The 25,680-nt window shown below is 36.3% G+C and overlaps 1 protein-coding gene across 7 annotated transcripts in view; it reads left to right on the plus strand.

The window, feature by feature from the left end:
- The window catches only part of SGK3 (serum/glucocorticoid regulated kinase family member 3), a 147,835-nt gene that overhangs the window by 109,669 nt on the left and 12,486 nt on the right, over positions 1–25,680 (plus strand). For all 7 annotated transcript variants that reach the window (XM_060610658.3, XM_060610657.3, XM_060610659.3 and 4 more), the window contains 10 exons: positions 561–610; positions 3,234–3,291; positions 9,791–9,874; positions 9,986–10,117; positions 14,156–14,268; positions 14,357–14,393; positions 14,961–15,047; positions 16,808–16,903; positions 20,089–20,244; positions 23,930–24,019. In XM_060610658.3, coding sequence (XP_060466641.1) covers positions 561–610; positions 3,234–3,291; positions 9,791–9,874; positions 9,986–10,117; positions 14,156–14,268; positions 14,357–14,393; positions 14,961–15,047; positions 16,808–16,903; positions 20,089–20,244; positions 23,930–24,019 — 903 coding nt within the window. The remainder of the gene's footprint in view (positions 1–560; positions 611–3,233; positions 3,292–9,790; positions 9,875–9,985; positions 10,118–14,155; positions 14,269–14,356; positions 14,394–14,960; positions 15,048–16,807; positions 16,904–20,088; positions 20,245–23,929; positions 24,020–25,680) is intronic.

The raw sequence follows: 25,680 nt of genomic DNA on the forward strand, positions 1-25,680 counted from the left end.
CTAAAATTTTTGTTAGACCACAGTGGTGGAATTAGAAAGAAAAACACTCCTGTCTGTGTGTATTTGCTTTAGAAATAAATCTGTCTCCTATAATTTGATCCAGCATCTGCAGTCTTCATCATCATCATATTATCATTTCCATGTCATAAAATTAATGAGCAGTTATTTGAAAATTTGAAACACAGGTAGCCACTTTAACCAGTTTTTAAATGTAAAAATGGTCCCTTGTAAATTGTGGTTTCTACACCCACCTCATCCAAGGAGCTTTCCCCAGTTTACTTCATTCATTTGACAACTTTGAGCTTCATTCCTGTGTTATTTTTTTCCTTACAACTGCTCTTCCAATTTGTCATAAAAATGTGTGTTTATATTGGTTGTGTGTTTCTAAATAAGTTTATGCATTTAATAAGAATTAGGACTTCAGTTTTCTTTAACATGGCTATACATCCAATATCTATGGGAGAGTTATACACATTTTATTTCAGAACCATTATTTTATTGACTGATAATCTTTGAAGTGTTATTAATAGTGTTACTGTTTTTTCCCCCCATCTTGATAGCTACACTCTACCTCACAGAACATCAACCTGGGACCATCTGGAAATCCTCAGTAAGTTTAATTTGTTTCAAAAATCCTCTAACTGAATTCTAGGAAGACCTGTCTTGTGAATGTGCAGGTATACATAAATTATATCAGTTTAACTAGAACCCTATAAAATATAATAACCATAGTTATGGTGAATATAATGCTATCATATGCTTTGCTTATCTATTTTACTGTTCTAGCATTCCATTGCTGTAACAGAGTTCTGAGGATTTTGTAAATCCACAGATTATTAATTTGGTTCTGCTGTTTTGCCATTGTCATTTTTCTGGTGTGTGTGTGTGTGTGTGCGTGTGTGTGTGTGTGTGTAAAATCAGAAGACTGTATTTCTCAGGGGATCTTAAGTCGTCCTGGGAGGGACTTGGAGGGGCTCTGACAGAAGTATCCATGCAGATCTAACACATATTCTCACTGGTGCTCAGTGTTTATTGGTGCAACCCTGGTTGTCAGCCAGCTTGTTCCAGAGGAGTCATGATGGACATTACCATAGTAAAGTCTATTGAACTTGTTCTAACCAGTTTCTCCCACAGTGCCATATTTTTTTGAGCATGGGGAAAACATTTTGAGGAACACCAGGAATGGCAAATGTAGATTTGAGTATTAGATCTTGATTTTGAGTATCAACTCTAGCAGTTCATTAGAAGTGAATGCCTAGATTGCTGAATACATAGGATTCCAGGGCCACTTCTTGGCTCAGTTTGAGGAATGCCCTGACAGATTAATGATACCTGCCATGGTTTGGAGAAAGAGTATAATGTTTCTATCCTTACTTGTAATTATTCTTCAGTTTCATTGGATTAATTCTGAAATAGTGTAGCTTTTCTCCCAAGACATTATGCTTCTCTCACTCTTTTGGTCCACTTAGAGAGTGAGTAAAGACAGATAAAAAGTGGCGCAAGTGGGGCGCCTGAGTGGCTCAGTCGGTTAAGCGGCCGACTTCAGCTCAGGTCACGATCTTGCAGTTTGTGAGTTCGAGCCCCACATCAGGCTCTGTGCTGACAGCTCAGAGCCTGCAGCCTGCTTCAGATTCTGTGTCTCCCTCTCTCTCTCTCTCTGTCCCTCTCCTGCTCGTGCTCTGTCTCTCCCTGTCTCTCAATAAATAAATGTTAAAAAAAAGAAAAAAAAAGTGGCCCAAGGATTGGGTCCTGAGAGACGTCAGCGTTGTAGTAAGGTCAGGGAGGAACCAGTAAAGGAGGAAAAAAAAAAAAAAGAAGTTAGTAAAATAGGAGAAAAACTGGGAATGTGATGTCTCAAAAGCAGGTGAAGAAAGTGTGTCAAGGGGGGAGTAATTAACTATGTTAATGTTTCTGGTAAAGCAGGTAAGTGTTGAGAATTGACCATTGGGTTTGATAAATCATTGGCAACCTTTGTAAGCTGTTTCAGTGGTGTAATGGGTACAAACCCTGATAGGAAAGAGTTCAGGAGAGGACAGTGGAAATAGACAATGAATTTAAACCTCTTACTTGAAGAATTTTACTGCAAAGGAAAGCAAAGAAATGGAGTGGTAGCTGGAAGGGAGGTTTAGTTTTGAGCATGCTTTCCTGTCATCATACACTGAGTTGTTCAGGCAGCACAGAAACTTGCTTTCAGCTAGGGTTCATCACCAATAGTTAACAGTGGTGCCTTGGGTACGGCCTCAGTTAGCCTATTTACTATGTTTGAAAAATTTGCATGATTTTTTGCTATTTGTTTAAAAAAATTATTTCAGTATCTCGACATATCACTAAAGAACAAAATAGTCCAAAGAGCAGGTTCTTGAAGAAGAAAAACACCTGAGCTTAGTTAAGTATTTATCTCCCTAATCTTTACCTGTTATTATTTAACCTAGGCCTGGTGCTACTCTAATGTTTGAATTGGCCATTTATTTTGATAGTAAATTAAAGGAAATTTAAACTCTAAATGGAGGCATTATCTTCTCCTGAGTCCAATTTAAGATTCAGACCATGTTGAAGGAAACCTCTTTCTTGGCTGCTTACGCTCTGCTTTCTGTTGCCATGTGCTTTTGTCTACCTGTAACCAATATTGTTTTTATCTGACAAGTTAATGTAAATAAAAGGACAAAATTAGTATTCTCTTTGATCTCGGTACTCCTGGATTTTCTGCATTGCCATCTATGAGAATAAGCGGAGAGGTCTTTTATCTGTAATGTATGATAAGTGATATATGTGCAAAATCTGTGTGTGTCAGAAAAATTGCCAAACTAGATAGTCCTTGGAATAAATTACTAATTTATATAGTTACTCAGTTTCCTCATTAACAACACTGGTGAGGTTTATGGTTAACAAAATTGGTTTAAAGAGAAGCTACATTGAGTTCAAACAATATATAGATATAGATAAATGCTTTTCTCACAAAAAGACTATTATGGAAGTCCTTCTTAAGCAGAACTTAACAAGGCATAAAGAAGGTTATAAAATGTCTTATCAGAAAGTAGATATTACTTCTATTCATTATTACCTATATTATATTCAAGATGAGGTATATTACCAGTGTGAAAGCTGGAGTCATCATGCTAGAATGTTGTGCCCAGCATTTACTTATTAAAGAGTGAGGTACTAAAAAATGTTTAAAAGTTAACATCTTTCCAATTTCTAGGAGGCTAATTTTTGTCATTGTTCATTTATTTCAGTGCTAAACCAACAGACTTTGATTTCTTAAAAGTTATTGGAAAAGGCAGCTTTGGCAAGGTAAGAGTTTTTATTTTTCCATACAATAAATAAACACTTAAGGAATGCATGCGTTGTATATTCCAGGCCACGGTGCTTGTTGGTATGCAGGATATGGAGTTATGATGTTTTCCCTACCTTCAAGTACTTGAGATAAGACATCTACTCAAATTTTAACATAAAATTCATTTGTTCAACAAATATTTATTGAGCACCTATGATGTGCCAAGCACCATACTGGCTTCTGGTTAGATAGTACTGAACAAAACTGACATAGTCACTACCTTTGTGATGCTTAGAACCTAGTAGGAGAAGTAACCAATTAAAAATATGCAGTCAGGGCACCTGGGTGGCTGAGTTGGTTAAGTGTCCAACTCTCTTGGTTTCGGCTCAGGTCATGATCTCATGGTTGGGGAGTTCGAGCCCCATATTAGTCTCTGTACTGACAGCATGGAGCCTGCTTGGGATTCTCTCTCTCTCCCTCTCTCTGTCCCTCTGTGTGTGTGTGCTCTGTCTCTCTCAAAATAAGCTTTAAAAAAACAGTCAAATAATTGAAAGTAATGGGACTGTGAAGTAAATGAAGAATAGAAGACAATAGGCAGTGGTGGAAAAATTCCTATTTAGATGGGTCAAAGATGGCTTCTTTTTACTTCTTTTTTTTTTTTAATGTTTATTTTTGAGAGAGGGAGAGAAAGTGTGCAGGGGAGGGGCAGAGAGGGAGAGGGAGAGGGGGAGAGAGAGAGAGAGAGAGGGAGAATCTCAAGCAGACTCAGTGCTGACATTGCAGGGCTCAAACCCATGAACTGTGAGATCATGACCTGAGCTGAAATCAAGTCAGACACTTAACCTACTGAGCGACGCAGGAACCCCAAGGATGGCTTCTTTAAAGGGATGCTATTTAAGCTGCAGCAGGAAAGACATAAATGAGCAGCAATGAAAATAACAATTGAGGAAGGAAAGGGATGTGTGAAAACCCTGCTGCTCCTCACACAGTGTCAGATGAATCCTATAACTTGACCGTGTAGCCAAACCAAGGAAGGAGAATCTACTTTAAGGCCAGAAGCATCATAGATGGAGTTACCAGAATCATAAGATATATTTAATTGCTTTTTGCATTATACTTCAATCTGCAGTGAAAATAAATATGCATGTGTTTAATTATAGGTTGCTACATTCCTAGCTTTCAGTATCTCTAGTTTGTTTTCTGAGTTCCCTAGATACCAGAAACTGTGACCATACAATTAAATCCATGTGTGTTTATTAGTTCAGGACATATATTGACCACCCACTACGTGCTGGACATTGTGCTAGTATAGCAACAGAAAGTTAGAAAGGGATAGTGCACGCAAAATGCTCCCTCACAGTCTGTTGGGATGTTTGAGATAATCTGTCATTAAAAACAAAAAGCATTCTTTTTTAGATCTAGATAATGATGTTTAGATCTAGAGTCTACCAGGAATTGGTTCTCACATATAGTATGAAGTTGTAGGGTCAGAGTTCATTTTTTACCCTATTGATATCCAGCTGGTAACTTCATCATTTATACGGTGTCCATACATGCATGCATCTGCTTCTAGATTTTATGTTTTATATTTCTGTTTTGAGATTTTGTTTTGTTCTGTTAGTCTATGTCGTTTGATATCCAACAAAACAAGGCCTCCCTTGTTTTTCTTCAAGAGTCTTAGCCCTTTGCATGTATTTTTAATTAGCATACCAATTTCCACAAAATTTGCATGCCAATTTCCACAAATTCTGGATTTTGATTGGGATTGCATTGAATCTAGAACAATTTGGGAAGAATTGTCATTTTTACATTAGTCTTCCAATCCATTAACCGTGGTATATCCTTTCTTAATTTTTAGTTCCTCTTTAATTTTTTTCAATAATGTTTTATAATGTCCTATAGAATTTTTATATGTCTTTAATTGGATTTATTCCTATGTGTTTCATTTCTAAATGCTGTTGAAAACTGGTGTTAATTATTGAAGCCGAATATATGCATTACCTGTGTGACACATTGGTTTTACTTCTAGCTATATATCCTTCTAGCTATTTATCTTTCTAGCTATATATCCAACAGATATACATGCACATACACACTAATATGGAATATGGAAAGGAATATGTCATAATATTCATGGCATTGTTACTCATAAACAATCTAAATGTCGGTCAATTAGAGTGGATTAAATTGTGTAATGCAGTTTTTCACAGAACAAATAATCATAAAATTTGTAAGGAGCCACAAAAGACCCCGAATAGCCAACATAATTTTGAAAAAGAAAAAACAAAACCAGAGGTATCACAATCCCAGATTTCAAGATATTCTACAAACCTGTAGTCATCAAGACAGTATGGTAGTGGTACAAAAATAAACACATAGATCATTGGAACAGAACAGGGAACCCAGAAATAAACCCACAATTATATAGTCAATTAACGTTCAACAAAGGAGGCAAGAATATGCACTGGGAGAAAGTCTCTTCAACAAATGATGCTTGGAAAACTACCTGCAAAAAGATGAAACTGGACCACAGTTCTTACACCACACACAAAAATAAACTCAAAATGGATTAAGGACCTAACTGTGAGACCTGAAACCATAAAAATTCTGTAAGAGCGCACAGGCAGCAATTTCTCTGACATCGGCCAGAAAAACATTTTTCTAGATATGTCTCCTGAAGCAAGGAAAACAAAAGTAAAAATAAGCTATTGAGACTACATAAAAATAAAAAGTTTCTGCACAGCAAAGGAAATAATCAATAAAACAAAAAGACAGCCTACTGAATGAGAGAAGATATTTGCAAATGGCATATTTAATACAGGGTTAATATCCAACCTAGATAAGGAACTTCTGCAACTCAACACCAAAAAAACCAAATAGCCCAATTAAAAATCAGCAGAAGACATGACCAGACGTTTCTCCAAAGAGGACACACAGATGGCCAACAGACACAAAAAGATGCTCAACATCATTCATCATCAGGGAAATGCAAATCAAAAGTACAATGAGATATCACCTTACAACTGTCAGAATGGCTAAAATCAAAAGCACAAGAAACAAGTGTTGGCAAGGATGTGGAGAAAAAGGAGGCCTTGTGCACTGTTGGTAGGAATGCAAACTGGTGCGGCCACTGGAAAACAGTATGGAGGTTCCTCAAAAAATTAAAAATAGAACTGTGTGATCCAGTAATTCTACCACTGGGTATGTACCCAAAGTATTAAAAAACACTAATTTGAAAATATATATTCACCCTTATGTTTCAAGCAGCATTGCTTTCAATAGCCAAATTATGGAAATAGCCCAAGTGTCCGTTAATAGATGAATGGATAAAGAAGATGTGGTTTGTATTATATATACACTGGGATATTACCGAGCTATGAAAAAAAATGAAATCTTGCCATTTACAACAACATGGGAACATCTAGAGAGTATAATGCTAAGTGAAATAGGTCAGTCAGAGAAAGACAAATACCATATGATTTCATTCATATATGGAATTTAAGAAATAAAAATAAAAGAGACAAACCAAGAAATAGACTCTTAACTATAGAGAACAAAGTGATAGTTACCAGAGTGGGGGGGGGGGGTGACTTGGGGGGGAATATGTGAAGTAGGTGAAGGGGATTAAGAATATACTTACTGTTAAAAAAAAAAAAGTACATTTATCATAATGAGCAGTGAGTAATATATAGAGTTGTTGAATAACTGTATTATATACCTAAAACTAATATAACACTGTATGTTAACTATATTAGAATTAAATTTTTTAAAATTGTATAATGCACTCTGCACAGTAAAAAACAAAAATTATGCTACGTGACACAACATGAATGCATATTACATTATTTAGAATGAAAGAAGTCACAGACAACTTTATATGATTCTAATTACATAAAACCCAAAAAAAGACAAAACTTAATCTGTGTTATTACAAATTGCGATAGTTGAGGAAGACAGGGATAAGTAGTTTCTGAAATCAGGGGAAAGGTGAGGCTTCAAGCTACTGATAATGTTTTATTTTTATTTTTATTTTTTTATTTCTTTTTAAAAGTTTTATTTAAATTTCAGTTAGTTAATATTCAGTGTAATATATCAGCTTCAGGTGTGCAACTTGGTGATTCAGTATTTATATACAATACCTGGTGCTCATCACAAGTGCACTCTTTAATTCCCATCACCCATTTAACCCATCCCCCCATCCACCTCCCCTCTGATAACCATCAGTTTCTTCTCTATAGTTAAGAATCTGTTTCTTGGCTTGCCAATCCCTATGATTGTTTATTTTGTTTCTTAAATTCCACATATGAATGAATGAAATACAGACTTTGTCTTTCTCTGACTTACTTCGCTCAGCATAATGTGCTCTAGCTCCATTCATGTCATTGCAAATGGCAAGATTTCATTCATTTTATGGCTGAATAATATTCCATTGTGTATATATACCACGTCTTCTTTATCCATTCATCAGTCAGTGGACATTTAGGCTTTTTCTATGATTTGGATATATTACATAATGCTGCTGTAAACATCTTATGTAAGGGTGAAGGTTTGCCTTCGAATTAGTATTTTTGTATTTTTTGGGTAAATACAAAAATAGACACATAGATCAATGGAATAGAAAACCCAGAAATGAACCCACAACTGTATGATAATGTTTTATTTTTTGACCTGAATAGTGGTTACACAGTGTGACTTCATTTTGTAGTAATTTACTGAGCTATAATGATTTGTGAGTTTTTTTATATATATGTTATGTTTAACAAAAATTAAAAGTCTTATAAAATGGTTAGAAGCCAATAAAATACAATAAAACAAATTAAAGAATACATAAAAAGGAAAAGTAAACAAATACAAATCCACAGTGTGTCTGAAAAGTAGAAAAAATATATGATAGACTAAAATAAATAATGGCAATCTAAAATTTATTACAAACTCTTCTCCACTGAGTGGTCTTGGTTCCATTTTCATTTTCCCAGTTTGTTTCTTAACAGTTCTCCAATCTACCAGTCTATTGAAAAAATACTTAGCTCTTTTAAGGGAATGAGTATCCCTTGATTGCCACATTTGAATTATTTTCTCTTAATATACTTGAAGATGAACCAATCAAAATAGAGAAGGAAAGGTCAGGCTGGGAGGTGGGAGGTGTTGAGAAAAGGAAAGATTTAAGAAAGGAAAGATGTTCAGTAGAGTCAAATATTGTAGCAAACAAAAGAATGGAAAATGGGAGAAATGGCCAACAGTTGAGCACAAGACATTTTTACCTTGAAGATGTTTTGAGTCTACTTTGATTAAAAACATTTTTTTAAATTAATAGGCTTTATTTTTAGAACAGTTCAGATTTACAGAAATGATGAATATAGAGAAAATACAGGAAATTCAGAGAATTCCCAAACCATCCTCCATTCCACACAATTTCCCTATTGTGAATATCTTACATTAACATGGTACATTTGTTCCAAATATTCAACCAATATGGATGCATATTATTAACTAATGTCCACTGTTCATTTAGATTTCCTTACTTTTTACCTAATGGCCTGTTTTTGTTCCAGGATCTCACCCACAATACCACATTGCATTAAGTTGTCATGTCTCCTTAAGCTTCTCTTAGCTGTGACTGTTTCTTAGACTTTCCTTGTTTTTGAGGACCTTGATGGTTTTGAGAAGTACTAGTTAGGTATATTGTAAGATTGGAATTTGTCTGGTACTTTACTCATGATTAGTCTGGGGTTATAAATTTTAGCAAGGTTAACAACACCGGGACTAGAATATGAGGCCCAGCAGTGTCCCTACTTGCTGTGTCAGATAATCTCAAAACGCTTTGGAACGTACCCCGTTTAATAGTTACACAGCTTGCTGGGCATCTTGAATCCCTTAAAATTATTTGTAAAATCCTAAGTCTGTTACTTTTTTTTCTGGAGCAAGAGCCTCTAAGTTGCTTCACATCTTTGAAAGTGCATGCAACCTGCCCATTATAAAAACTCGGCTATACAGGGTGCTTCTTCTTCTGAATGTTCCTGAATTTGAGACTTGTATTAAAACCTAAATGCTCAAATAGAAATGCACTTTGATCATATAGAAACCCATTTCCTTCTCCTTTTTTTAAAAAATACATTCATGAAGTTTATAGCCTTAGTATTTTCACTCTTTAGGACTCAGGGCTGGTGCTTGCACGTGTGGGCGCGCGCACACACACACACACACACACACACACGAGGATCTCAAGCAGTTTAGATTTGGGGACTTAAATTGAGTAAAAATCTCAAACTTTGGCACATTAAGTGACAAAGAAATGGTATCTGGCTATTCAAGTGATAAATATTTTTTTTGTAAAATATCTAAAGAGAAGTGAAATAGAAATAAATTCAGTACTTTTCAGTTTTCGAAACTAAAATATACAATCTAGGTCCCTTGTAGACTTTTTTTGTACATAATTTAAGTATGAATTTATTGACAAGTGAATTATTTCTATCAAAATACTGAAATTTCTAATGGTATGCACAATCTTTACAACAGGTTCTTCTTGCAAAACGGAAACTGGATGGAAAATTTTATGCTGTCAAAGTGTTACAGAAAAAAATAGTTCTCAACAGAAAAGAGGTAAAGTAAAAAAGCATTTTTTTTCTCCTAAATCCATTTTCTCAAATAACAAATGTTTTCTGGCATATAATACAAGTGGATCCTTTACTTTTTTTTTTTTTTTTTTAACAGCAAAAACATATCATGGCTGAACGTAATGTGCTTTTGAAAAATGTGAAACATCCATTTTTGGTTGGATTACATTATTCTTTCCAAACAACTGAAAAGCTTTATTTTGTTCTGGATTTTGTTAATGGAGGGGAGGTGAGTTTTATCATTAGTTTTCTTTCTTTTTTTTTTTTTTTTGTATGTTTTTATTTATTTAAGCAATCTCTACACCCAACGTGGTGCTCGAACTCGTGACCCTGAGATCAAGAGTCTCATGCTCTACTGACCCAGCCAGCCAGGTGCCCTTATGATTAGTATTCTTATGTTGATAATGTTTAGAAAAAGTAGAAGGAAGTCACAGTTTTTATTCACTTATCAGTTTTTGGAAGGATAGGCCAGCATTAACAGCTATTATGTTCAAGATTCTGGCTAATAGGCACAAAGCAAGCTAATGAAGAATTGTAAACAAAGCGCTTTTCTTAAGCAGTTTATGGTGTAGGTGGAAGATTCATAAAAGAGCCTTGGTTTGAATCTACAGACTTCACAGATACTATAGCAAGAATAATATACTGAAATGTTAACAATAAAACATGATTTGTATTTAGATAATTATTGTCTCCACAGTTGCATTTAAAGATTACTCTAGCCTGTCATTTTCTAAAATGTGCAAACTATAATCAGATGAGATGATCCTCTAATAAAGAGTTCTGTGGTGAAGTCAGTGGAAAATATTTCATGTTCTATCCCATTGGCAATTACCAATAATGTTTCTTGGTGACTCACAATATGTTTCAGCATGTTAAAGACTTTGAGTTCTGCCTTAGTATATGTGCTGCCGAAGCGAGCACTTGAGTTCTGCCTTAAACAAAGCAAAGATTTCTTTGAAAATATTTTCTTACCATGTAGTTCCTTTTTGTTTGAACCAAATCTATTAATTATATTCCCCAAAACTCTGAATCAGAGGGATATTGAAATATATTTTGGGAAATGCTACTATCATGATAATAATTACAGTAATAGCTAACATGCATCAAGTGTACTTGATGTGCCCAGCACTCTGGCTCTTTGTGTGTATTATTTTATCTTCACAACAATTCTGCTATATAAGATAAAGAAACTGAGGCACAGAGAAGCTAGTAACTTGCTCAGGTCATGTGTTCAGTAAGTATTAGAGCCAGGAATTAAACTCAGGCAGTGTGATTCCAGGATTTAGACAGCTGACAGTCCCGTTCCTCTGTTGCTCAGCCCCCATGCCTTTGTAATTAGTTTGCTCTCTGACCTATGAATGTCTCTAAAAATTATTCCGGTAGGTAGTGTCATATCTTTACAAAGCGTCTTTGATCCCCTAGTCCCAGAACAGAAAGAGAGGAAAATAATTATTTCAGCCTTGCTATAGTACACTTAGCTGTAGAATAAAGGAATTAGAAGAAAGACTAATGTCTATTCTGCAAACCTGAAAGATGGTCAGACACACCTAGATCATTTTGGGTTTTGTTTTTGGTGTGTGTGTGTGTGTGTGTGTGTGTGTGTGTGTGTGTGTGTGTGTTTAAAGATTGTATTTTTAAGTAATCTCTGCACCCAACGTGGGGCTCGAACTCACAACCCCAAGATCAAGCATCACGCACTCTACTGACTGAGTCAGCCAGGTCCCCTACCCCTAGATCATTTTGGGGGAAGATCATAAAAGAATCATTATTCAACCACCTACATCTATGACAGAAGTGCTAAGTGCCTCCTCAGTGTAGAAGCAAGACTATGAAGGTTGAAGATTTTAAGGTTGTCATTTTATTTTGTGTGTACATGAGTGCTAACATATACTGAGAATTTATTGAGGGCCTGGCACTTTGTAATTATTTTACCTGCATTATTTGAATTAATCAATATAATTGTTTTAGATATACACTCTTCTACCCATTTTATATATAAGGAAACTAAGGCTCAGAGAAGTTAAGTAACTTTTTCAGTGTCATCATGTGTAAGTGTCAGGTCCTGGATTTAATTAACCTAGACCTCAGTACCACTCTGTGTATTAGAAATGTCATGCAAGGCGTTAAATGCAGATCCTCTTGCAAGCTTCCTGTTTTGTCCGTGGTTTCTTCATGCTGTTTTAGGACCTTGCTTCTGAGCTCTTTTTACCCAGTCATCACTCATAAACTGAGTGGCAAAGGTGGAAAGAGGTAGGATTGTGTTCTAAAAAACAGACTTGGCTAGGATAATGAGGAATGAAAAGAATGGAATAGAATATTGGGGTTGGTGGAGGAGGCGTTGAAAGGGCAGTAGTAGGTAGAATAGCAGTAAAGACAAGGAGAACAGATAGAGGTATGAAGAGTATAATTTCATTATGGGTTTCCTGTTGTTATTACTAGTGTTGTCCCCTGATTCTCATACTTAACATTTTAACCTTGATGTGTGATACTTACTTTTGCATGCTACTTCACATCTGTTTTGGAGCCAGGTAGAGTATAAAGAAGTAAGTTTTATGATACGAGGCATATAAACAAGCCTTCCTGAGCCTCAGCTTCCTCATTAATTTTCTACCTCCAAATAGTTGGGTGGATTTAAATAATACAAGCATATAAAGTCCTTAGCATGCTGCCTTTGATTTAGTAAGTAGTGTTAGCTATCATTAGTGAATGGTCAGTTTTTCATTTTGGGTAATTTTCATTACTATTATATTAGACAGATGTGATCAGATCAATATAGCATATTATAATAGTATAAGCCACAGCTAACAAAGGCAGTAATAGGGCTAAATAGGAGGGAGTATTCCAGAAATAATTAAAGGATAACAGCAGAAGAATTTATTCATTAGTTAGAGACAGAGGCTGAGGGTAAAGGAGCAGTCTAGGTAAATCCCAGGCCAGCATCCATTTATCTACTGTGTCAGGATCTGGTATAACTGATCTTCACCATAACCTTTCAGAAGAGGTTAAGAAAAATTTGGGGACAATTTTTGTTAAGTCAGAGAAGTAGAACGAATTGCACACAAAAGGAGAAAATTTGAATCCAGGTCTGATCAGCTATAAAACCTGTACCTTGTTGCCTTCCATGGCTTAGAGAGCTGGATAGAAAGTGATGTCATTAAAGGAGTAGAATACCACAGTGGCAGTTAAGTTTGTAAAAGAAGACAAGGGGCTCTGTTCTAGACAAGTTGAGTTTGTTGGCTTGTGAAATCGTCAAGAAAGAACAGCAGGCAGCAGGTCTTTGTAGAAGAAGCCCTAAGCAGAGGTCTAGGTGGGGTATGGCCATATGAAAGACCTCAGTGTTGAGGGGTTAGTTAAAATCACTGGAATGGACTAGGTCACCCGGGCAGGGTGGGTTTCCAGAGGAAGGATGACTGTGAAGAGACCGAGGACAAAAACCTTGTTATCTCTGCAGAGTAAAGGGGCAGAAAGGAGCAGAGATGGAACTCTCCAAGGAAGGAGACCTAAGGCAAGATCATTGTTTTAAAAGCCAAGGGAACTTAGAGGAAGGACCTAGGACAAACTTCACCCAGGCAGGTAACCTAAGGAGTAAAGGGCAGATTGTAAGTAAGACATAAGTTAAGGATTCAGAAGTGTAAGAAGTGAACTGGAGAGTCCAGCTGCTGCTCAGTTCCCACCATTTGCTACCACATTGGAATTTAGGCTTAATGTTGCAGAGTTTCCTTCTCTCCCCCACCCCCCAGAAGAAACCAGAACTATGAGTTTTTATCCCCCCAAAATTTCTCCCGTTTTTAAATGTTACCAGTTAATTGAGATTTTTCTAAAAACAGTATTTGGCTCAAACAAATGAGATCTGTGGGTTATATTTGGTCTGCCTGCCGCTTGTTTTCAATCTCTGAATAGGGTTTGATTTTTTTTTTTTTTTTTTTTTTTTTCCAAATGAAAGCACAGTTAAGAAAGGTCTAGTGAGATAACCATATGGCTAGGGTCTTTGTTGATAATCTTTTCCAGAGTGATAAGGACACTGATGCATTGAGGATTGAGTAAATGAGAGATGAGCAAGTTAGCAAGGGTAAAGAAAGATGCATGATTCAAGAGAGAATAATTGCTAGGTGGGGGACACACAAGGGAGAGTCACAGTTCTGGGCTTTGGGGCATTTTTATCTCATGTTAAGAATAACAAAAATCCTATTTTTGTATTTATAGGATATGTTTGTTTCACCTTATGTGTGAATGATCTTAATATCTTTCTTTTTCCCCCATTTTACAGCTGTTTTTCCACTTACAGAGAGAACGGTCCTTTCCCGAACACAGAGCTAGGTTTTATGCTGCTGAAATTGCCAGTGCATTGGGTTACTTGCACTCCATCAAAATAGTGTACAGGTAAATTTTAATGTATTTCTTGTAAAAATGTCATTTTATAACTTTATTTCAGTTAATATTCAGTTTTGCTTTCCTTTTAATTTAATAGGGACTTGAAACCAGAAAATATTCTTCTGGATTCAGTAGTAAGTATTTTAAAAATCTACTGATTCTCAATTTTATTCTCATTTATGCTTAGTGGAAAAAAATCTGTCTCAAAAGCTCTACACTGCATGATTCCATTTATATAACATTCTCAAAATGACAAAACTGTAGACATGGAAAGCAGATTAATGGTTGTAAAGTGACAGGGACAGTGGGAAAAGCAGAGTGAAAAGATAAAGGGGTAGCATGAGTGAGTTCTTTTGATCCTTTGAGGTGTTGGACAGTTCTTTGTCTTGATTATGGTGATAGTTACACAAATCTGCACACCTCTATTGCATAGAACCACACATACCCAAATGCATGTAAAAAACCCAAAACTGGGTAAAATTGGCAATCTGGTTAACAGTATTCTACCAATGTCAGTTTCCTGATTTTGATATTTTACTGCAGTTATATAAGATATCAGCATTGGTGAAGAGTATACAAAACTCTTTGTAATATTTTTGCAATTTCCTGTGTGTCTACAATTATTTTAAAGTGAAATGGTTTTAAAAATTGTGAGTTTATGCCCATGCACTGTTTTATCTTACTGCCCCTGTATTTGTCAGGGACATGTTGTCTTAACAGATTTTGGGCTTTGTAAAGAAGGAATTGCTATTTCTGACACGACAACAACATTTTGTGGGACACCAGAGGTAAGAAATATGTCTCATTTGTCATTTATATAATCATGTTTAAAATGCAAAAATGAATCACAAATTGCATATATAATATTTGAAATCAGAAAAGTAGAATATTTTCTGCTTTCTACTGAAGTAGAATTTCAGCTTCCAGCCACTTGGAAATATATGATAATCATCCCTTCAGAACATTTAAAGTTTACTGATAGTTAGTATTTTTAATTATGATTGCGAGCTACCACAGATAACCCAACAAAGATATAAATTATGCTTATAATGTTAAAAGTTTACCATATCCTTTATTTAAAAAAAATCACAAATCAGTAATGAAAAAGTCCTAAAGTTGTGGTAATGTTTACACCATTCTAAATGTACTAACAGCCATTGAATTATACTAAGTGTTCATTTAACAGAAGAGAGTAAAGTAGTGGATGTGGAAGGAAAAAACTGCAAGTCAGAATTAATCAGAACATCTCACTCTCTAATCATGTTAGCTAGCAGAAAATGTATCCTTCTATTTGAGACAATAATAATAATCCTTACAAGCTATGTTCAAGCCTTGTTATTTTCACTACACACACACACACACACACACACACACACACACACACACACACACACACACACACACACACACGTATGTTTAGTTTATTTTAAACTGTCCTAATTTTAATGTATTTATAGTTACCTTAGATGCCAGGTAGTATTTCATCTTTATCATAGAGTAGTTGCGAATATTGTGTTGCAATGTGTGATAAAATGGCTCATGAGTCTTTTAATCAAGATCAGAAAAAAATTTTTAACTTAAAAGTGAGAGTACTTGAAATGTCTTTTTCTTTTCTTCCTTCCTTCCTTCCTTCCTTCCTTCCTTCCTTCCTTCCTTCCTCTGTCACCCTAGCTCTTGTGTATATTTGTAATCATTCTGTTTCAGTTTGTGTATGAAGAAACCTTTTTTTTGTGAATGTGTGTTGATTTCATAGTTCAACAAAATCTTTAAGTCCTGTAATTTTTAGAAAGGAAACACAAGTTTTTTTGGTCATCTAAATCTAAATGTAATCAGAAATTATTAAACCCTTTTTATATGTTTTGCCATATCTTTGGATCACATTAGAAAGAAGGATTAAGAAATTATTTCCTTATTTCATATGGGAACAGAAAATACATGTCTTGGAATCTAGAATTCAAATTCACCATTTTATATGTGTGAAATTGTGATGAGTTTAAATGTTTCACAAATTAAAATGTGCATAGCCATCTAATCACAACTTTTCTAAATAATTATATTAGAGAATTGCTATTTGTAATTCTCTAGTAAAAATTGTAGAATTCTTTTTTCTTTAACTAAAGGGAAAAACATTATATTTGCTACATTAAAAATTCTTGTTTAAAGAGAAACAATTACAAGTAATGACTAGAGGAATTTCTAAAATAAATTTCTTGTGAAAGACTCCCTGCCCCTCCAGCCCAATATCTAGTTTACATAGTGTTACAGATTTCTACATTTGTTCTCATCTTCTGTTTGCCTTAATTGCATCACAGTTTATAGAGGAAAGTACTTGAATATGTGTATTTTGAAAAATGTCCCAGATGATTCTGAAGAGTATTATCACCTTGGAACCACTGATACAGGATGAGAATACCTAGCCAATTAAAAATCTAGATGATAGGTTTTTAGTGTCATAGTAACATCTTAAATTTATTAAATTTCTTAATTATTCCTAAATTTTACCATGAGTTGTGTATCAAGTTGCTCTAATATTTAATGTTTTCCATAGTACCTTGCTCCTGAAGTAATCAGAAAACAGCCCTATGACAACACTGTAGATTGGTGGTGCCTTGGTGCTGTTCTCTATGAAATGCTGTATGGATTGGTATGTATTTCTACTCTTTCATTATTATTCCAGTATATTTTAATTCTTTGAGTTTTTGCGCTCATTTTAGTAATCTGGAGGACTCTTAGTTAACACTAACAGAGCAATAGTAACCTGGTTAAACAAATCCAAAATCACATTAGGGATATGCACACACACACCAAAAAACTTTTGCTTTGTTGCTGGTCTTTTAATGTCATTTTTTATGTTGTCCTAATCAGGTGTTCTCATCCCACTTGGATTTTTTAGAAGTAGATACTAGTTACAACATTAATATTATCCACTTTATTTTTTTTTTTTAATATTATCCACTTTCATTCAATTTACCCCAGTCATCATTCTGCCCAATTTCAAAAAGATGGGAAGAAAAATATTTTTGTATTTATCAGAAGATAACATCTTTTGGGTTTTGCCTTGTGTTTTATTTTTATAGGATATAATACACTGGTGCTCCACTTTTTCCACCATTGGGAACTTTCTCTTGCCTTTACCATAAACACCATGTCTGGAAGATTTTATTGAAAAAAAAGGGATGTTCACTATGAAATCAATTGCCCTGGTATTTATTAATTAAAGACACATAAGACCAACCAGAGCTTCTGATTAACATGTGTAAAGTTGCTCTACTGTATTGATTAATATCATTCCAACCAAAGCAAACAGTTTAGGCAGTCAGTTTACATATTCTTACAGAAACAACACATGTTTTTCTTTAGGCTTTTTGAGATTTTTAGAATAGTTTCTAGAGTCCTTTTGTGGTCCCCTGAGTATCCAGCAACCTCATGCTGGGAACTGTGCACTCATCTCCTATGCTGCTGCCCACACAAAGCTAAATAATACCATCAGCTGAGACCTGAGCTGGGGCTTGGTTTTTTTGTTTGTTTCACTTGTTTTGTGTGGGCTTCCCCCCGCCCCCACTGAAAACTGGGGAGCTCTTAGTGTAATCTAACACGTAAGGCACATGTTAGAACATTTGTCTTATGCTGCACACTTTGAATGATAGATTCCTATGACAACCAACACTGTCTCTTCTTTGCCCTTGCTTATTAAAAGAGTCGATTTCCTGGTTATGCTAGTGACTTGGAATACCTGATACACCTTACTTTCTTTAACTGCTGGATATTTGTCATCCTGTTATCTCTGAATCTTTCAAATTTCTTTAGAGGACAATGAAAATGTAAAATATTATCCTTGTATGTAAAATGCAGTTGCCTCAAAAGGGAACATTTGAAACCTATATTTCATAAATGAGACTTTATTTAAAAATGAAGTTCAAGGGTGACCCAGTTAAGCATCTGACTCTTGATTTCGGGTCAGGTCATGATCTCATGGTGGTGAGATTGAGGCCTTATGTGGAGCTCCATACTGAGTGTGGAGCCTGCTTGGGATTCTCTCTCTCTGCTCCTCCCCAGCTCCCTTGCATGCTCTCACTCTCTCTTTCTCTCAAACCTTTAAAAGATTTTTTTTAAATAGAAAAATGAAAAAATTAATTTCAGTTTTAAAAAGTAAAAATGTTACGGGGTGCTTGAGTGGCTTAATCGGTTAAGTGTCCGACTTCAGCTCGGGTCATGATCTCACAGCCCATGTCGGGCTCTGTGCTGTCAGCTCAGAGCCCTGGAGCTGCTTTGGACTCTGTGTCTCCCTCTCTCTCTGCCCCTCCCCCCACTGGTGCTCTGTCTCTCTCTCAAAAATAAATAAAAGTGACAAGCCTATAACTCCCTTAACTTTAAAAATTATTTTTAGTTTAAAACTTAACTGCATGATTAGTTAATCCTCATGTTGAAGCTATACAGGTCTTTAAGCTGTAGCAATAGAATTGTAATTCTGCACAGCACACCCATAATACTGCCATTACCACAAGTACTTAGGAAGGAGCACTATCTTCAGGTCTTCTCTCCTAGCAATCTCTGTTTTAATTAGTTTATTCTGAAGTCTCAAGAAATTATTTAATGTTTGATCTGTGTGGAATCTCTGCAATAATTCTTTCATTATGCTTCTGATGAGGTTGGTGGTTTTCTGTCAGATACTATTATGCAGTTTACACCTGTCTGCAGGGTGTTCCTAAACATTTCAGTGAGCACATAGTGGGCTCTACATGATGCTGGCTTTAAACATTTTTTTTTAACATTTATTTTTGAGAGACAGAGCGTGAGCGGGGGAGGGGCAGAGAGAGAGGGAGACACAGAATGCAAAGCAGGCTCCATCCAGTCTCTGAGCTGTCAGCACAGAGCCCAATGCAGGGCTTGAACCCGTGAACCATGAGATCGTGACCTGAGCCAAAATCAGACGCCCACCAACTCTTGATTTTGGTTCAGGTCATGTCTCACGGTTCGTGAGAACGAGCCCTACATCTGGTTCCCTGCTTACAGTGCAGAGCCTGCTTGGGATTTTCTCTCTCTCTCTCAGTCTCTCTCTCTCCCCCCCCCCTCCCCTGCCCTCCCTCCCTCCTTCTCCTTCTCTGCCCCTCCCCTGCTCGCTCGCACTCTCTCTCTCGCACTCTCTCTGTCTCTCTAAAAATAAACTTAAAAAAATAAAAACCAACCTCTTTGCATTGGAGACTATGCTGCAGATGTACACGTGCCCACAGAAACCTTTGCATTTCTGCAGCTGTCCAGACCCAGGCTGATTCCTGTAGATCAAGGCTGAATCCAATTCTTTGAACCTCATTTTGGTATAGTTCAATTAACACTAACTTCTGGGGCACCTGGGTGGCTTAGTTGGTTAAGTGTCCAACTTCAGCTCAAATCACGATCTCATGATTTGTGAGTTTGAGCCCTGCTTAGAGCCCTGTGTCAGGCTCTGCACTGGCATTGCAGAGCCTGCTTCAGATTCTCTCTCTCTCTGCCCCGCCTGGCTCACACTCTCTCTCTAAAAAATAAACATAAAACAAACAAACAAACACTGGGTGCTTGAGTGGCTCAGTCGTTTAAGTGTCTGATTTAGGCTCAGGTCATGATCTCATTGTGGGTTCAAGCCCCGCACGGATCTCTGTGCTGACAGTGTGGAGCCTGCTTGGGATTCTCTCTCTCTCTCCTCTCTCTGCCCCTCCCCTGCACACACACGCACGTGCACACACACATACACTCTCTCTCTCAAAATGAATAAACTTTAAAAATAAAATAAACTTTAAAAATAAAATAATAATTTAAAAAAAACACTAACTTTTTTTTTCCTTTTTTTCCCAGCCTCCTTTTTATTGCCGAGATGTAGCTGAAATGTATGACAATATTCTTCACAAGCCCCTAAGTTTGAGGCCAGGAGTGAGCCTCACAGCCTGGTCCATTCTGGAAGAACTCCTAGAGAAAGACAGGCAAAATCGACTCGGTGCCAAAGAAGACTTTGTATGTACATCCTTCCCAGTACCACTTTATTTAAGCTTATTTGAGACTTGAAGAAAAATTCTTATTTTATGTGGCATTTAATGGGATGAATGTAACTCTTAAATAACACCATGAAAAAAAAAGCACATGTGTCCCAGCAGTTTTTACCATGTTTATATGGCGTGAAGCACTTGCATGTATGTTTTTTTGTTTGATCTTTATGACCATTTGAGCCTCTCCGCTTCACCCCTCACATTCTGCTTTCACACCCTATATAAATTTTTTTTTAATTTTGAGAGCACATGTGGGGAGAGTGGTGGAGAGAGAGAGAGAGTGAGAGAGAGAGAGAAAGAATCTTAAGCCAGCTCCACACTCAGCGTGGAGCCCAGTGTAGGGCTCAATCCCACGAACCCTGAGCTGAAATTGGGAGTCGGACTCTCAGCCAACTGAGCCACCCAGACACCCCTCACACCCTATTATATATTTTATTTTCATTTATAAGAATTTCCCCTCCCTTTTTAAAAAATGTGTGGCATGAATTTTGTGATTACCTAAACTTTTAAATCATTTTATTGAAACAGAATTTATAAGTGGCTCCTGTCTGCATGAGGTAATGCCTTTTGCCTTGAACTAGCATTAAATAACTTTTTTTCCTGAGAATTTGGTGACACCTCTCTGAGGTAATTATAGAATCTACAGGTTTGGTGGGTCTTTTTTGGTTTTTTGGTTTTTTTTAAATTAGGGCAATTAGGGGCACCCGGCTGACTCAGTTGGTGTAGCGTGTGACTCTTGATCTTGAGGTTGTGGGTTTGAGCCCCACCTTGGGTGTAGAGATTACTTAAAAATAAAAAATCTTTTTAAAAAATTAGTGTAAATTAAATTGCTTATGTAGCTACTGGTGTTATGTTGGTGTGTCAACATGGACTTTTAAACTCAAGTTTCTCACAAATTCTTGGGGACTCTTTTATCAGTCGTGAACTTGAGCTGTGAATAACAAACTTGTCTGTTGGAGCTTTTCCTTTCCCACACTCCCCAGTACGTAGCTCTGTCAACAGTTTTCTGCCTAGCTTGGATTCATTCCATAGTCCATTGGTTTTATTCAGTCTTTCTAATACTTCACATCTTCTTGCCCCTTGGGCCTTTTATGGAATTCGCTGACAGAAATCACAACCCTGGATGAATCCACTTGTCATCTTCTGGGCTGCTAAACAGTGCTGAAGAAGGCTGCCCCACTGGGCATATTGGAAACACTATGAAGTTATAGTCATTAATCTCCTTTGTGCTTCATCGCTGCTTGGTAATGTTCCTGTGTTTCTCTAGCTGCTTCTCCTACTGTCTGTATTAATGATTTCAGACCTTCTCTCCAAATTTCCAAACTCCTTTTCTTCACTTTTAGCAGATGATCTTGCCTTCTATTTTATAGGGAAAGTAGAATCAGCAGAGTGGAACTAACTCAGCCTCGCTGTCAGATTTGAAGACCTGCACACTCCTGCTTGCTGTCATTTCCTTCTTCCTAATGTAGTGGACAAGGCCAGTTTGTACATCTGCACTGGATCCTGACTTCTTGCAGGGAACCCTGTGCATGCTATTTTTCTGCACAGATAACTGCTTGCTTTTGTTAGAGTGCATTCCAAGCAATAATGAGACATTATCAAATCTCTTGCTTCTTAAACTGAAAGCCCTCAACCATGCTGGCCTGCCAGGTAATAACTGTTTCCCTTCATAAAAGTTTCTGTGTTGATTTTTTTCTTTCCCAGCCTCTTCTCATTTCTCAATTTACCAAAAATAGCTACTAGAATTGCTAAATCCCTCTATTCCTCAACTTGCCTTCTCAGCAGTATTTAAACTTCCAACACTCTTTCTTGTTCCATAGGCTTCTGCAAGAGCCCACAGTCATCTCATTCTGTATTTCCAGGCCCTCCTCCGTAATGTCCTGTGTAAGCCACTTTCTTCAACCTGATGGTTAAATGTTGTGGTTCCTTGTGGTTGGCCTAAGCCCCCTTTTCTTCTTCTGTGTTCTCTTTCTGGACAGTCTCAGTTGGCCCAGTGGCTTTGGTTATCTCTGTGTTTTCATCTCACACATTTATAACTTCAGTCCAGACCTCTCTTCTTAACTCTGGACTCATAATACTTACATGTTCAGCGCCAGTCTTTGGATTTCTGGTTAATACCTTAAACACAGCATATTCAAAACTGCTGAACTCCTGTCATCTTCCTTTTGTGTGCCTCAGGTCAGAAATATGAGTCATTCTCTACTTCTCTCTCTTCCTTACTTCCATATTCAAACGATAGCCAGATCCTGTTGCATTTGCCTCCTAAATCTTTCCTATAGCTATACACTCTTCTACTTGACTGTGACTACACTTTTCCTACCTTTTTCAACTTTTTTTTTTTTAATTTTATTTTTAAGTAATCTTTCCATCCAGCTTGAGCCCCAAACCCACAACCCCGAGATCAAGAGTTGCACACTCCACCAACTGAGCCAGGTACCCTTACCATTTTCAACTTTTTTTTGCCACAACAGTAGCTCTGTTTCCTTAATCTGGCCATGGCTTTCCAGTCCATTTCCCTATTACATTCAGGTCTTAAAAAAAACAAACCAGAAGTCCCTTATATTTGTGACATTCCCGTATCTAAAATACCCTGATGGCTTTTCATAATCCTAGGATAAAACTCAGAATTCTTAATGTAATTCTTTAACCAGTATGATATGTCAGTTTACCTCTTAGGCTTCACCTTGTGTGACAGTCGCAATCCTTCCTTGTATTTTAAGTTTATTTATTTATTTTGAGAGAGAGCACGCACATGCATGCACGTACAAGCAGGGGAGGGACTGAGAGAGGAAGAGGGAGAATCCCAAGCAGGCTCTGTGCTGTCAGTTTAGAGCCCGATGTGGGGCTCAGACTCATGAATCATGAGATTATGTCCTGAGCTGAAACCAGGAGTCAGACACTTAGCCGACTGAATCACCCAGGTGCCCCTTGGCTCGTTTTCTTCATCAAACTAACCTCTTTGCCACATGAGGGCCTTCATATTCTGCCTGGAATGTTCTCCCCGTCATTTTTTATCTAATTTTTATCATCTTTCAGACTTCTGATCAAACATTACTTAGTCTCCAAGATGTCTTTTTAAACCCACCAAACTAGGTTGGATCCTACTTTATACACTTCTTTGTCACCTTGCAGGGAAAATAACTGGAATAAATACTGTGCCAACTTTTGATAATACTAACCCAGAATAGAATTTTTTTTTTTTTTTGTAAAATAGCTCATCCCTTTGATTTTACCTCTGCCCCACTGTGTAAAAAACTTTTTGCCTAACTTCTTTTTTACCTCAGCCATTCAGACAATAATTATAGTTCTTTGTAGCTATGTAGTACCTTATTCTTTTCATACCTCTTTTATTTCCATATTTTCCATTGGTCCTTAAAGCAACCTGTGAGGTATCTTTATTTTACCTATGAAGAAACTATGACTGTGAAGAGGATATAACTTAAGTTGGTCATTCCAAGTAACTGTCTTTCCTGTTTTGCTCTGGCAGTCTCTCCCCTATGCCATTTTGCCACATGAATAACATAAACATGTACCTAAAAAGAATTAGTGAGGGACAAAGTGGTAGTGGTTTGCCTTCATATAATTCTTCAGTGAGTACTTAATTATATTTTTCAACATTATAAAAAATATATGTATTTTCTTTAACATTCTAGCTTGAAATTCAGAATCATCCTTTTTTTGAATCACTCAGCTGGACTGATCTTGTACAAAAGAAGATTCCACCACCATTTAATCCTAATGTGGTAAGTATATATCCAAATCTTGCTTTCTGAAATAGTAAAATGGAATGAATAAATAAATAAGTAAATAAATAAATAAATAAATAGTGAAATGTAGAACTATATAGCTCATCATAACTTTGGCAATAGATCTCAAAATCTCATGTGAATGAAATTGAATCAGTACCTTAAATACTTTAAAAATCTGTTTCTCAGCATTTTCTAGTATACTGATAACTTCAAGATGACCAATAAGATTATATCTACATTGCATTGGTAAAAGTATCTCCTAGCACAGCAATTATGAAATGTTTCTTTGGAGCATGTATAAGAAAGGGATGAGTTCATTAGATTAAAAAAGATGCAAATTGGGGCACCTGGGTGGCTCAGTCTGTTAAAGCTCCAACTCTTGATTTTGGCTCAGGTCATAATCTTAGGGTCATGGGATTGAGCCCCACATCCACGTTCAGTGTGGAACCACCTTAAGATTCTCTCTCTGTCCCTTTGCTCCTCTCCCCTGCCTCATGCTCTCTCTCTCTCTTAAAAAAAAAAAAAAAAAAAAAAAAAAAAATTAAAAAAAAGCATACCTCTAGATTTAGAGAGGATTGTGCTTTAAATAAATTTTTTTTAATTTTAAGTAACATTAATGCATCTTTTTTCTACATTGATACAAAACTAGGCACAGGCAAACATTAATGGTAATGTAAATTGTCATATCCCTTTTTGGAAAATAAAATTTTCATGTTAGCTTGACTTGGTAAATCAGCTGATAGAAAAAATTTACATAAACATAATTTTTTTTAAAGCTGAAAGCTGCATTGAAGATTATGTTGGAAATTTGGGGAAATAAATATAGAACAATAGAGAATTTTTTATTTTTTATTTATTTTTTTTTTGAAACTTTATTTATTTATTTTTTATTTTTTTTTTATTTTATTTTATTTTATTTTTTTTATTTTTTTAATATATGAAATTTACTGTCAAATTGGTTTCCATACAACACCCAGTGCTCATCCCAAAAGGTGCCCTCCTCAATACCCATCACCCACCCTGCTCTCCCTCCCACCCTGCCCTCCCTCCCACCCCCCATCAACCCTCAGTTTGTTCTCAGTTTTTAACAGTCTCTTATGCTTTGGCTCTCTCCCACTCTAACCTCTTTTTTTTTTTTTTTTCTTTCCTTCCCCTCCCCCATGGGTTTCTGTTATGTTTCTCAGGATCCACATAAGAGTGAAACCATATGGTATCTGTCTTTCTCTGTATGGCTTATTTCACTTAGCATCACACTCTCCAGTTCCATCCATGTTGCTACAAAAGGCCATATTTCATTTTTTCTCATTGCCACGTAGTATTCCATTGTGTATATAAACCACAATTTCTTTATCCATTCATCAGTTGATGGACATTTAGGCTCTTTCCATAATTTGGCTATTGTTGAGAGTGCCGCTATAAACATTGGGGTACAGGTGCCCAATAGGGAATTTTTTAATCATCCATAGTAGACCAATAATGATATTACTAAACTATTGATAGCTATATATATAGGCATATATACTTTTATGATACTTTTATGCATCACAGTATGAAGTTTATTCCCCATACTGCCAGGTTACTGCCATTACTGTCCTCCTTATTATACATGATTTATAAATGAAGAAATAAAAGTCAGAGATGCCACATAGCTGATT

The sequence above is a fragment of the Panthera onca genome, chromosome F2, assembly GCF_046562875.1.
Source record: "Panthera onca isolate mPanOnc1 chromosome F2, mPanOnc1 haplotype 2, whole genome shotgun sequence".
In the NCBI taxonomy this organism is placed as follows: domain Eukaryota; kingdom Metazoa; phylum Chordata; class Mammalia; order Carnivora; family Felidae; genus Panthera; species Panthera onca.